The 13,519-nt window shown below is 34.5% G+C and overlaps 3 protein-coding genes across 3 annotated transcripts in view; all 3 read right to left on the bottom strand.

Moving 5' to 3' along the window:
- Positions 1-610: 610 nt before the first annotated feature.
- LOC129790571 (epidermal growth factor-like protein) lies at positions 611-5,002 on the bottom strand. The gene is made up of 2 exons (XM_055828132.1): positions 4,587-5,002; positions 611-1,201 (listed from the first exon to the last, which is right to left on the bottom strand). The coding sequence occupies exons 1-2, from the start codon at positions 4,949-4,951 to the stop codon at positions 637-639; spliced, it is 930 nt and encodes a 309-aa protein (XP_055684107.1). The 5' UTR covers positions 4,952-5,002; the 3' UTR covers positions 611-636.
- Positions 5,003-5,097: 95 nt separating this feature from the next.
- On the bottom strand, positions 5,098-10,078 carry LOC129791278 (uncharacterized). The gene is made up of 5 exons (XM_055829350.1): positions 9,945-10,078; positions 8,708-8,834; positions 6,480-6,700; positions 6,041-6,408; positions 5,098-5,747 (listed from the first exon to the last, which is right to left on the bottom strand). The coding sequence occupies exons 1-5, from the start codon at positions 10,076-10,078 to the stop codon at positions 5,299-5,301; spliced, it is 1,299 nt and encodes a 432-aa protein (XP_055685325.1). The 3' UTR covers positions 5,098-5,298.
- LOC129790546 (angiotensin-converting enzyme-like) overlaps positions 6,486-13,519 on the bottom strand; it is a 51,857-nt gene continuing 44,823 nt past the window's right edge. Inside the window, exons 6-7 of the mRNA XM_055828104.1 lie at positions 8,708-8,834; positions 6,486-6,700 (exon numbers count right to left, since the gene is read on the bottom strand). The gene's annotated coding sequence lies outside the window, so the exon portion shown is untranslated. The remainder of the gene's footprint in view (positions 6,701-8,707; positions 8,835-13,519) is intronic.

Here is a 13,519-nt window from a genome sequence, read left to right as displayed (position 1 = left end):
ATTTCCTTCAGCAGTTTTCCCATCTGATAATTTTTCTCACTAGCTGGATTAGTGCAGAAAATGTTGCCAAGGTGTATTCTTCAATAACTTTTAATGATTTTTCTCTACAATTTTTTGAATCAAAACATACCCCTTGGGGTAGATCTAGTCATCCCATGTAAATCATATGGGAGATCGAAATTTTTGGCATATTTTCCATCCATTTGTTGCAAAATGACGTGATTGAGAAAATCGCAAAATTCTCTGTTTTAGTGCGTATAAAAGTGAAATTCCTTGTCGCGGATCAAAAGGTGAGAAGTTTAGCTATCAACTACTATCAATCTCTCAGGTGGAAAATCATTGGAAATGCCGGAAAATTCGACCGACTTTATTTAGCCATCTGGTGACTATATTTACCCGCCGCGTTTAAAAAAAGTCAGAAGCGGAAGGGTTTAGGAAAAGCTCGAAAACTCATATTTCCCGTGGAGATAGAGAAAAGTGGTCTGAGACAAAGTTGTAGGCCAGGAAATTTCCTATAAGAATAACCTATTGAGGAAATTTTCTTGACCTTGGGGAATCCTGCAGATAAGGATTTACGCAAATTGACTATTTTTACCCCGGTCTCCCCTAGTTGAAATTTTCTCTGGAGAATTACATTTAAATACGACGTACGCAAGCTTGACTCCCCTTGACGCTTCTATCCTTAACGTAGCCCGAATTGCAAATGCAGAAGCTTGGTCCAGAACAAACGCCATTGGGGCAGCCAGCAGGGCAGTGTGGCATACACATGTAGGGATTTGTGGGGTGTGGAAGGTAGCCAGCGTGGCAGGTGCACTTGTTGTAGCCCGTACAGTATCCATTTAGGCAGGGACTGTCGCATTGAACGCCCTCAATGCAGAACTTTCCAGAGGGATCGAGGATGAAGCCCTTGTTGCATTTGCAGCTTCGATCGGGCTGGCATTGTCCGTTGCTGCATCCAATGGGGCACACGGGGATGCACTTCCCATCGAGATCAACAGCATAGTCAGGGTAGCAGGCACATGTATCGGGGGCAACGCATAGCCCATTGAGGCATGGTGTGTGGCAGATGGGATCGCAGAGGCGCCAATTGTGGGGATTCTTCTCATAGCCCGTGCAGCAGACTTGAACGCGACTCAGGGAGGGGTTTGATCCATTGCCAGTGGGTATGTTGCCGCGTGGATTAGCCACGAGTGTTGCAGTGCTGTATAAGAAAGAAGGCAGATCACGCGTTAATCGTACATACAAGAGATGAAGAATAAAGAGATAAGGAGGTGATAGATACGAGATCTTGACTTTTGACACGTAGCGCACTTTAGCTGAATGCTCAAACGTGGAAGCATCCAGCCTTGATGCCATTGAGATTAAAAAGTTTAGAATAGGTGCTTTCAGGGGGCTATCAATACTAGATATTGGGCCTTATTCAGCGACCAAGAAACCCTTGAAATTCGCTTTAAATCTTGAAATTTCAGTACAAATTTCCAAAATTTCAAGGGTTTCTTGGTCGCTGAATAAGGCCCATTATTGTCTTTTTATTTTTTTCTTTTAAAGAATTTTTTATGACATATTTTTCAAATAAAAATTTATTAAAAATGGATAAAGAAACTGTCCAAAATTATAGAAGAAACTTTAACAGTTTCTTCTCAATTTACTTTGAATAAATAAATAATTTTGCGTCCACGTGAAACATTGAAATATGTGCTGTTTTTATCACGATATTTGTTCTGTGGATGGTTTAAGACGACTTTTCTAAGGCAGAACGTCTTCTTTAGTTTTTTTTTGCGTTAATTTGATGCATTTTTAACGTTGAAAAACAATTAAATTCATTTTTTAAAAAATGGAAAAAAAATTGTTTCACGTTTGGGTCTACGTATGACTCAAAAAACCCGAAAGGGTTACCCTATTCCTTAATTTTGGAAATGATAGGATCTGAGAAAAATCTAAAAAGTTTTTTTTTTATAATTAAATAAATTTTGAATAACTAATTCTTATTAATTAAAAAATTATTTGAAAAAAAAAAAACAAAATAAAAAAAAGAAATTAATAATAAGAAAAAAAGTTTTTCTTGATAGAAACTTTTCTAGAATTAAGCAAAAAAATCCTTTAGAATTAATTTTTAAATAATTTCCATCAAGATAAAAACTTTCAACATTTTGGATCTATTTCCATACGTGTCTTAGCCCCTTCTCTGATTCCTCAATGAATAGAATTTACATAAATGATAAAGAATCCAAATCTCCGAAGGACTTCCCTTTTAAGACCACCAAAAAAAATGCATTCTAAATATTTCAAAAAGAGATTTCAAAACCAAAAAAAGATCAATTAATTCTTTTCAAATCAATGCGCTGAGAAAATGCCAAAGAATTGCGAAAGAAGTGCCCACAAAAGCCCCCCAAAAAAGCTCTTTCAATATGTTCGTCTTTTATTTTAAATTCAACGCAAAGTATTTATTCCAAAAGTCTCTTGAATATCATAAAATTGATGTGAATGCGATTATGGGTGGATGGATTAAAAGAAACTCTCATCGAGGCGGTGTGAATGAAATTCATTTAAAACAGGCGCGGAGCTTTTGTGCCACAATCTGTCGGGTTAATAAAATAGATTAAAGGAGAAATCTCAATGAAGAATCTCGATCGAGTTGAGAGAGAAAGAAAAAAAATTGCAAGGAGATCTTTTTTTGTAATTTTATCGACGCTAATAAGCAATTTATTTCAATTAAACATCTGTGCGGTTTTTTGGCTGCTTTCAAGTGAAAATGATTCGTTTCGCAATGAGATATTTTCATAAAAATATCATAAAGATTTTGTAATAGTTTTGTCATGATGGGGAAAAATTGCCTAAATCACTCATTTATCACATTTCGATAGCACGACGCCCCGTCACTCTTATTTTCAATGAGGAATGTGTGCTCTGCATGAGATTATTGCTACTCTGCAAAACTCTTTTGGGGCCTCCTGACCCAATTGTCATGCTCTCTAGACGGCAAAAATAAACATAATACAATTTTTTTTCAAGTTAAATTTTATCATCACGCAATTTCGAGGTCACGATTATTTTTTTTCTTTCTTTCTTTTGCCCAACACTGCCTGTTTGCATAAGGAAACCAAACTATGTAAAGAGTTGCGACGATCTGCCGCCTTGTGGTCTGTCCCAAGATGTCTTTATCGTAATTATATTGCCGTTGCAGGGGGCATATTTGTTGTTGTTGAAAGAATTGCGACGAATAATTATGTCAAAAACAGGCAACAAATTATCGCAAGAAAAACGACATTGAGAAGGGAAATTAATCAGAGGCGTGAAAAATTGAATTCCATACTAAAATTGCATTTTTTTTTCATAAATTAAAAAATTAAATATCAGTTTGAGTGAGGAATATTATGATAATTTTGCAAGGTATGAAAGGAAAATTGAAAAATAATTATGGAAATTGTGAAAATGTTTCTTTTTCTTTGAAATCTTTTACAGTATTTTATGCAATTTTTTTAATTAAAATTTGAAATGGTTTTATTACAATTTGAGGGATCTGATTGATTTTTTTAAAGACAGCAAGTCTTTGAATTTTTCTCCAACAGAAAAGTCCCAGTTTAGATTTTTATTTGGATAATAAAATACAGATAATTCGTATAGTAAGACAGCTTTTGAAAGAAGAATTTTCATTTAAGGAAACCAAATTGTTTTATTTGTGAAATTATTAAAGAAAATTGACGTTGAAAAGGTAGATCGTAGAGTAGAATACAGTGGGACCCCAGTACAACGACCACTCGGATGTACTCTTCACACTCATTATTTTCAATGCGCGAGAGTAGCTCAACCAAGTGGTCGTTGTACTGGGGTCCCACTGTAAAGGAAACTTAAACTCTAGTTCTTAAAAATTTTAAATAACAATTTGAAATAGAATTCGTAAAAATATTTTAAGCTTGATGAACGTGATAGATAGATATTAAATGTTTGAAAAAAAATGAGTTTAAACAATTTTAATTATAAATCAGCAAGGAGGGTTTATCTGGACGGATTTATCCGCATGATTCGCCAAGAAAATTCAAGGATAAAAATACTTAAACCAATCCGAAAAATAGTAAATTCAAGCCGAAGATAAGTTAAACCCAAAAAAACAGAATAAATACAAACCGATAAATATTTGGGTTTCAGTCCCAAAACAGCACAGATTGAGGAACAAAACTTTAAAAAAAACCAATTAAGCCTAAAAAAGGACTAAATTCAAACCGAAAAGTAGTAAATTTATGCTAAAAAGTAGTAAATTGAATCCCAATACCTAACGATTAAATTCATACCAAAAATTCCTAAATACGTTTATGGATTTTTTACGGTTTTGATTTGTTCGGTTTTAAGTAAAACATATTCATGTAAAATCAAATAATTAGATCTTTAGAAATATTCGAATGATTCGCTTGAAAAGCCAAAAAATTCCCCAGATAAACATCCCTTGTTTTATATGACCACAATCTCTTCTAGATAGAATTTCGAAGAGATTTTTCACTGCTAACTACACAAAAAATCCATCAAAAGTTTCTATAAAACCTTTTCTACTTAAAAACTCAAATTTTTCCCATTTATTATGCTTTACTTACGGCACTTCTTGGTAGCAAATTCCTCGAGACATCTCCGAGCGCGTCTTGTTGAGGAACATTTGGGTTCTAGTGAGAGTATTGCGCCAATTGTCTGAAACATTCGTCTGTGGTGGTTGCAGCGGTGCTTGTGGGAGTTGCTGCGGGGGGAATTGGGGTAGTTGGTGGGGTAGTTGTGGTAGCTGAGGGTACAGGGATGTTGTATTGGTAGTAGTAGCCAGTGGTGGTCCATTTGTACTGTTTGTTGAATTTAGGACCAAATTGGCGAAAGGATTAATTGGCACCTGGTGCGTCTTCACACCCACCTGTGGATGGCCCAAAACCACACACAAAAATGCCAAAGAAACAACAAAGTAGAGAATTTTCATCGTTTTTTCTTTCGTATTTCTTTTTCACTTCTCTTCACACCGAAATCCAATGAAGAACTGAGAGACGCTGAAAGTTAAAGCGGAAGAATTGTGGGTCAATCTCGTCGTGGTTTCCTCTAATCTCCAAGTTCGCTCCGCGATTTCCTTCCAAAGCCTTATCGCTTCTTTGCTTCATACCAGAGAGAAATAAGAGTCATTTGCAATTTTCTCGGGATTTATTCTGGCTTCTTTTTTTTTACTTTAATCAAAAAGAACATTTTTTTCTGAGAATGTGGAAAAAATCAACATGGAGGGATTAAACACCAAAAGGAGATTTTTTTTTTCTGAGAAATGCACGAAAATGCTTATCAAACGTGTATGACGTCACTTGTGAAGATGGGATATTTAATTTCATCATACAAATGTTCCCTCGTTGATTGTGTGGATGATTGTGAGGCTGTAGATGGGTAGCTGTACGTAGGAGTAGCGTCCTTTGGTTGCTCTGCTGCGGAGTCTTTGTAGTGCAGGATGGGACTCTCGACGAATTGGACGCTCTTTCGATGAGGCGACGTTTTGCTTTTATTTATGTCCGTGAAGGGAATCTCCGGAAGGGGTTTGTTTACAATCTTCCCACTTAGGGTGTCCTTTCCCTGAATACTTGCATTGCTGTCGGTACTAGAACGTCTCGCATGATGGGCTTCGAGTTTGCGCTTCCAGTAGAGAAGGACGACGAAGAGAAGGAGCAGGACAACGGATAGGAAGACGCTTGTGGCCAGGAGGGCAATGGTACTGCTCTCATTGCCATTTTCACTCGCTCCTAATTTGAAATTAAAAAAAAGAGATTAATGTTCTGATGAGTTTCGTAGATTTTTTTTAATTTTTATTTATTTTTTTTTTTTTTTTCTTTCTTTTTCTGACGTATTGATTATGTTGCTAGAGGCTTCCGGTGTTCGTCAGAGGAAAATTCCCGCTCACCCAAGGAAAAGCAGCAATTTATGCCAAAGCTTTCGAGCCCAATAGTGGCTCTTCTTCAGTGGCTGAAACGAACACCGGAAGCCTCTAGCAACAAAACAGTTTCGTAGACTTCTCAAGTTTGTTTTTCTTTCTTACCTGCATCGCTGGCATTCTTGATGAGCGTTCCATTCAAGTCCCAATTGCTAAGAACTAGAATCTCAGAGCCTGTTCCCATTTCAACAAGATGATCCTCAGCTGGGACAACTTCCTGGTGCGCTATAACAATATCCGGAAGTGTTGTGTGTAGTTCCAACAGGGCTATATCGCTCTGTGTTGTCTGTGTTGTATTTAGCTGCTGTTTTAGCTTATCAATGTTATCAGCGAGGTCTACAAGGGTTGAATTTAGCTCCTCAATGGTCGATGGTGTACTTTTGGGAATTATTTCTGTGACTGGAAGGAGTTTAAGGGGTGTTGTTGGGGTAATTTGGGACACAGGTGAGGTTCCCGTTGAAGAAACTTCGCAGCTGCAACGAAAAAAAATAAATTAGTTGCTTATCAGGAGTGTGAGGAATTTAAAGAATTCCTTTCTCTTTACCCTTCTCCACTCCATCCCTCCTGGCAGCGACATTCCCCCTTCTTGCTGTCGCAGTAACCCCCATTTTGGCATCCGGGATTGCAAACACACATCCCAGGTTGATGACAAAACCCCCGCCGGCAGCCATCGGGACAGATGGGCTTGCAAATGATCTCATTGGCCTCGGTGACCTCTTCGTAGCCATCGCAACAGTGCTCCACGAGCCGTGTCTTCGTGACGTTCTGTGCACAAATTGGAGACGATCGGTGTGGTGAGAAAATTACAATTTCTAATTACGTGAGAAATTGACGAGCCGCATCGACCACGAGATAAATTCCATCTCAAGTCAGACACGAATGAAGAGAGTGAGAGATGTTATGCAAAAAATAGTCGAGTCTTTTTGCTTCCGTTTGCTATGGGAAGATCCCACCGATATTGCAACATAAAATATTTTCTCCCTTCCCAACATTCGTGACAATTTTAATTCGATAAATATTTGCCAATATTCTGTATTTATTCTCATCTCCCTTTCGCACCTTCATCTACATGCCCATTTTAGACCTGAATCACTCATGAGGATCACTGAAAAGAATATATTCCAAAGAGTCTGCCTCGGTGATCGTATATAGTTTATTTTTCTCAAAATGCTTTCACTTTTGTTCCGGTAGAGATGCTGGGGCATTTAATAAATGGATTAAGTCATTGCCCAGAGATTCCAAAATATAAAATACTCTTGATTGTGTAATGCCCCGCAGACTAACTGGCTCTCAAATGTCGCCCCGGAGACTCGGCTCAATGCTGCTGCTCAAAACCATAAGGGGGTGCTCACTACTGAATTAATTTACCTACCTACTGAAATAGGTTGATTTCTTTTTATTAAAATTGTTTGTGAAAAATATTTCTTTATTGATTTGAGGTATTTTTTTGAAGAATTTGTTCTTTAGAAGTTGTTGTGTGAATTAATTATTGGATTGTACCATAAACTGTAGGATTTTTCCTATAAAATTAAAGTTTTCACTTATGGATTTCAATGCGAATAAATACTGAACAAACCAATAAAATCAAATCTTTAACCTACATATATCTAATAAGAAAATAAAATTAAATAAAATCACAATTAAGTTCGGCTTAGAGTTTCTTAAGTCAAGCTTTAGTTCTTTTTGAACCGGACTTAAGTTTTTTTAAGGTTAATTTTTATGGTTTTTTAATGGTCATATTTAATCAGAACTAGCCTAATCTTAAAATCCTATAAAAAGAAGTCTTAAAGAAACTTAAGCCTAGCTTAAAAACCTAAAGCCTGATTTAGGAAAACTTAAACCTAGAATAAAGAAAAAATAAAACAAATAAAAGTTAAAAAAAATAAGCTTGATCTTGAAAAAAGTATAGACCTAGTTTTGAAATCCAAAACTTCATTTAGAAAATTTGAGTCTAAGATTTATGAAAACAATTCGGTCAAGTTAGGCTTGAAAAACTTAAGCCAAGCCTAAAACACTTAAATCTAGAATTGATTTGGAAGGACTTAAGTTTAAAAAAAAAGCTTAGGCGGAAATTAGACGAAAATTTCTAAGTATTTTATAGTATTTTTCTACTTTTTAAAATCATCCTAAAGAACTCGGCTAAAGAAGTTTTTGTTTAATTATAATTGAATAATTCGCAAATCTTCCCAGAAAGTCTTTAAAGTTCTTTTTTCATCGCTTTTTATCGCTTCTTTTTTCAATAATTTTATCCTACTTCTTACCACAAAAAATGTTTCAGGAAAATCTTAAGAAAAAAAATAATCAAAGCCCCTTTTAAAATTGAAAGAAGAAAATAAAATCTTCCTTATTGCTCCAAACAACAAAGCCCCATTTGCCGGCATGATGAATGATTTGGTTGTCTGGACACAGAAACACCCACGGCGCGTTTTATAAAGCAAATTTTCTCAATTGGGTGCGAAATTTGCAAATTAACACCCTCGCTTTTTTTCAGCCCGTATTTTGCCCGCAATTCCTTCTCGCGAGAGAAAGAGAATTTCTCTCAATGATCTCAATGTGTTATTCAAAATGTAGTGTAGTAGTTTGCAAAGAAACCAAATGCCGGGATGAAAAGTAAAAGTTGTTGTTGCCACGGTGAGATTGTTACGCGAGAAATTGCAAAGAAGAAAACGCTTCCATATCGTCGCAATATCGGATTGCGGTCATACGGGAGGAAGAGGCAAAAAGAAGGTGAAAAAAAATGTAGAACTTGATGATCACGAACAATAATATTACCTGCCATTTGATGATCTCCTTCATTTCTGTGCGGTAGTGCGCACATCTTGGTGGGAATTCAAGGCACCACACATGAGATCGAATTCGCACAGGCTGCGTCACACGTCGCTCCTCAAGTTCGGTGAAGCTGCGAAGAAGGAGAATGATGGGAGAGGATTTTTTTAAATTAAATTGTTAAAAACGAAGAAAATGCAAAGAAAAATATTTTGGTTCGGAGTTTCTAAAGGAAAATGAAGTTAAACTACTTTCTTTGTGGGAAAATCTAATTCTGCTTTGTTTAGAAAATTAAAAAAGCCAGAGATGGACGCGCCTGGTAATTACTAGGCGTCTCCATTGACACATTGACATACATTAAAGGATTCTATATGTACAATATGAGGGAAATAATTACTAAAAAATCAAGATTTTTTTTATTATTTAAATTTGTTTTAAAGCCCTAATTGGAATCTTAAAAAAATTGTCTGCCTTGAGGAAGACTCTGAGAAAAATATTTAATAAATATTAAAAATAATTTTACATTAGACCCACTGAATTATTCCTTAATTTTTTTCCAGTCTATGAAAAAATTATAGCGATTATTTATTTAATTTTGTCCACAAACATTCCCTAAAATTGTAAAACAAAATAAAAAATTATTGGGTAGATTCTGATACAAATCTTTTCTTTTCTTTCCTCACAATACGTAATTTGTAAGATTTTTGGTATTCTGGGAAAAATCTTTCACATTTTATTTATATATTGAATCGGATTTTTTAAGGAAAATTATTTTTCTAGGCCTCTTCAGAGATCTTTCTGACTATTTTCCATGAATAAAAATTCTTTGTTTTTTTTAGAATGACAATAGAACGATTTAAAAATTCCATCTATCAAAATCTTTAATCCGTAAGTTGTTAAAAAGGAAAAGAAAAGATTTTTATCAGAATCTACCTCTAAGTTGAATATTCTCAATGCATTGTGCATAATGTCCTTTATTTTGTTTTTTTTTTGGGAAAAGGCGAATTTTCATTGAAAATAAAATCCTTCAATTTCATTCGATTTTTGTACTAATTCATCAGACTACATAACTGATTTTCTTGTAAATCTTTTTGAAACTCTTTTGATCACCTCATGGTTGACAATGTAAGATCAGATACATACGTGCATTATGTACCTACATAAATTATGTACCTACATTCAAAAGCTCTCCAAATATGGAAGAAAGAGAAAGAAATATTATTTTAATGTTTGATGAACTCACTTCTCTTCGCGGTAGCATACGTGATCGAGAACATTTCTGTGTGTTGTCGTGGAAAGCCCCTCATCACCATTCGTCACAAAGTGTCCAAGGAGAGCGACAGCGATTGGCACAAGAACACCCCGATAGATCATCATTTATGTACACACAAAAAAAAATCGCGCGCGTTAAGGCGAGATTTGCACTCTCTTTAAATTTTCACAAATGCACGATGGACATGGTGATCACTCTCCGTTTTACCACTCTTGCTTGTCTTTCGAAACCCACTTCACACGCAGTATTTCTTCACATTGACATTATCCAATTATAGGGGATTATGGGCTGCATGAAACATAAATTTGTCAACTAGACACTTCCGCTCATCCAGAGAGCCACATCGCGTAGGGATCTCGTTCACTTCTCTTTTGCTTTTTTTTTCTCCTCGTGATCTGTTGTACCCCAAGGGGGCCACACACACGGACGCCGGGGCGTTTACGTTATACCTTCCTGCTTCCTTGCGCAATTAAATTATGTATGTACTGTCTTGTTGGATTTCATAAATGACCGACAAATCTCCTTCTTTTATGCTGTGATTAATGTTTCTTTTTAACAAACACTCGCAAATGGGAAAGAACGATCCTTCTCGCTGAGCGTTCAGAACACAACTGCCGAGATAGAATAATTTCGAGTAAGATCATTCTAAGTGGGCACAAAACCCGGAGGGGAACTTTCAATTGCACTCCCCGCGTCCTTTTGGAAGTGCAGCAAACAAACCCAACGACGTATGATCATGAAATTGACGACCAGTCAAGTACCTTCCAACCAAACAGCAAATTATACAATTTTATGTGTCGCACAACACAATCAAATTAATCCCATTGACTCATTCAATCTCTCGTGTCATTCACGAGATCATTGTACATAAAGATTATACATTTCAGCTCTTTTCCTATATATGCATTCGTTCATGCTGCGCACAACTAGCCTTGCTGGATGTCAGAACTTTTAGTGTGGGTGCATTAAAATGAGAGAGAAAAAAAGAAGAAATTTCCACAAACCCCTTGGCCTAAATTACTTTATCTGAAAAGTTTATTTGGAGATCATTTTTCGAAAGTATTTCATCTGATATAGCAGAAAGGCCTTAAGAATAAATCCATTTGATCCATTTGATACTTGATTTGATAAGATGCGTAGGTTGATTCATTTATTGAAGAATATTAAGTTTTATTTAAATGACAAATGAGCTTAAGGTCGGATAATTTGACTTTGAAGTCTTAAAAAATCAATAGAGTTTAAAAAATTGACTTTCAATTAATTAATTTTTAAATTAAAATAAATCTAACAAAGCTTTAAGTAAAAATATTTTTAGTAATTTCGTATCAATTTTAGCCAATGCTATTTTAGCTATTTTAACGCTTAAAAAATCATTTGAACTTTCAAAAATTCCCTTTAAATTCTTTCAAATTCAGTTCCTCTCTTCCTTTCCACTTTTCTGCTTCATTGGAAGTCAAATTCCTTGAAGAAATTCCACGAAGAATAAACGCAGAAAATCAACAAAATAAAATGCGGAATCTTGACCAAATAAATCCTCATTTAGTCTGCTTGTAATTTGGTGTGGGTGGGAAAGAGTAATTCCAGCATTGAGCTAAATTGGTGCAAATGAAAGTGTTTGGAAGTGCAATTCACTTGAAGAGAGTTCAATAAAGTCACATTACATACATACTGAAATGATACGAGAAAATCACAAAATATACGTCTCGTTAATGAAATCAACGCGCCGAGGATTGCATTGAAATTGATTTTTTCCTCTTTTCATCTCTTTATTTACTCACTCTCCTTCCATTACGAATTCACCTCTACTCTGGAGTAAATTTTATTTATTTCTCCAATTCATTCGTATAATTGTACATAATATAATATCTTGTTTAAATTACAGAAAAATACATAAACAATATACAGAGAAAGATTAAATTAAATAAACGTTTCGATGTTTCTCGCAGAACATCGTTGAGCTTTTATTTCTGCGAAGCTTTTCTTTTTTTTTTTTACTTTGTATGTAACAAAACGACTTGAGAAGGACAACAGGGTTGTGACCTCACGCGACAATCAGGGGCAATGGAATTTCTTCTATTTTTTTCTTTATTTTATTCTTATTATATTAACTTAAAAGCACATCAACAAGACAATAAAAAGTGTGGAGGTAACTAAAGTAAAAGAAAGATTAAATTGCAATATTTTTCATTGACTCGCGCGACACTGCAAAAGTCATCAAATGCAGGTGGCCGCAAAGGTAAACTCCCACAATTTTCAAGCATTTTTAGAGACATAAAAAAGCGAAATTTTTCTCACCATGCTCCCCACAATTGCATCGTTTCTTCACGCTGTGGGGGCCGGAGCATAATTCACGGGAATAAATTCACTTTCGTGTGAGAAATTAATTTACTTTTAATATTACTTCCCATGCTATTATACATTTTTTTGGCGTGAAGATCCATTGAGCGTTTTCCCGCCAAAAATTTGTTGTTTGTCTTTTTTTTTTTTGAGGAAGAAATTAAGATTATGACCAAAAAAAGGAATTTTTGGAAGAATTTGTAGGGAAAAAAAAACATTTTTGAAAGAAATTTAAAAGAGAGAACAAATAGAAATTATGAAAATGAATATTTTTTAATTGTTTCACGGAAAAAAATTACTGAAATTTAATTTCTTCACTGAAATGTTTGTTTGGGTAATGAATTTTAAATGCGTTGATTTTATTATTAAGTTATATTGTGCAATTTATGGTTTGTTTGCGTTAATTTTGGAGTTTTTTTTGTTGGAAATTTATGCTTGCTTAAGATTGTAGAAAAATGTTATTATATTTTAAATCTTTTATTTACTTTTAATGGAATAAAATTAAGAAAAGTTAAGAATTTAAGATCTTGATTATTCTTGTTTTAATTTTTGAATCAAGAAATCAAGAATAATATTTAATCTTTTTTTTTGAAAATTAGTAACGATCTTTTAAAGAAAATCGATCTTAGTTTTCTTTATTAATACAAGATCACAGAGATCTCTTTTACTTTTAAAAAGATTTTTTCTGATCATTCTCAACATCTTTCTATTGGTCTTTTCCTTCGAAAAAAAAAACATCAATCGCAAGAAATTTAAATAGTTTTTTTTCTCTGATCATTTATTTTCAAGTTTTTATTGATCTGTTGTTGTAAATAATATTTTTTTATTCATTTAAAAAAAAATATTTTAATGAAGTTTTTAAATAAATAAAAAATTTCGATCACTTTTTCACACACAAAGATCGCAAGATCGCGAGATTTCCATTCCTGTCCCAATGTATGATCACAAAAGATCAAATCTCTGCATTTTAGATGAGATCGCTGAATGAAGATCACCAAATTGCATAACAACAACGATCCACATTAATTTATCATTTCATTTCCGATTAAATTCAACCAATATTAATCCTTGATCTTATTTTATCTGGAGTACATCTTCTTCGTAAATTTTTCCACACAAATTAACTTATAATTTATTTAATCATTTATTGCAAAAATTTGTGATCTTTTGGTGAGGAAGTTTAGCACGAGCTGAATGATTTGCATAAA

This window comes from Lutzomyia longipalpis, chromosome 2 (assembly GCF_024334085.1).
Source record: "Lutzomyia longipalpis isolate SR_M1_2022 chromosome 2, ASM2433408v1".
NCBI lineage: Eukaryota > Metazoa > Arthropoda > Insecta > Diptera > Psychodidae > Lutzomyia > Lutzomyia longipalpis.
The sequence above is the reverse complement of the archived record's forward strand: the minus strand, read 5'-3'. Positions and strand labels throughout refer to the sequence as shown.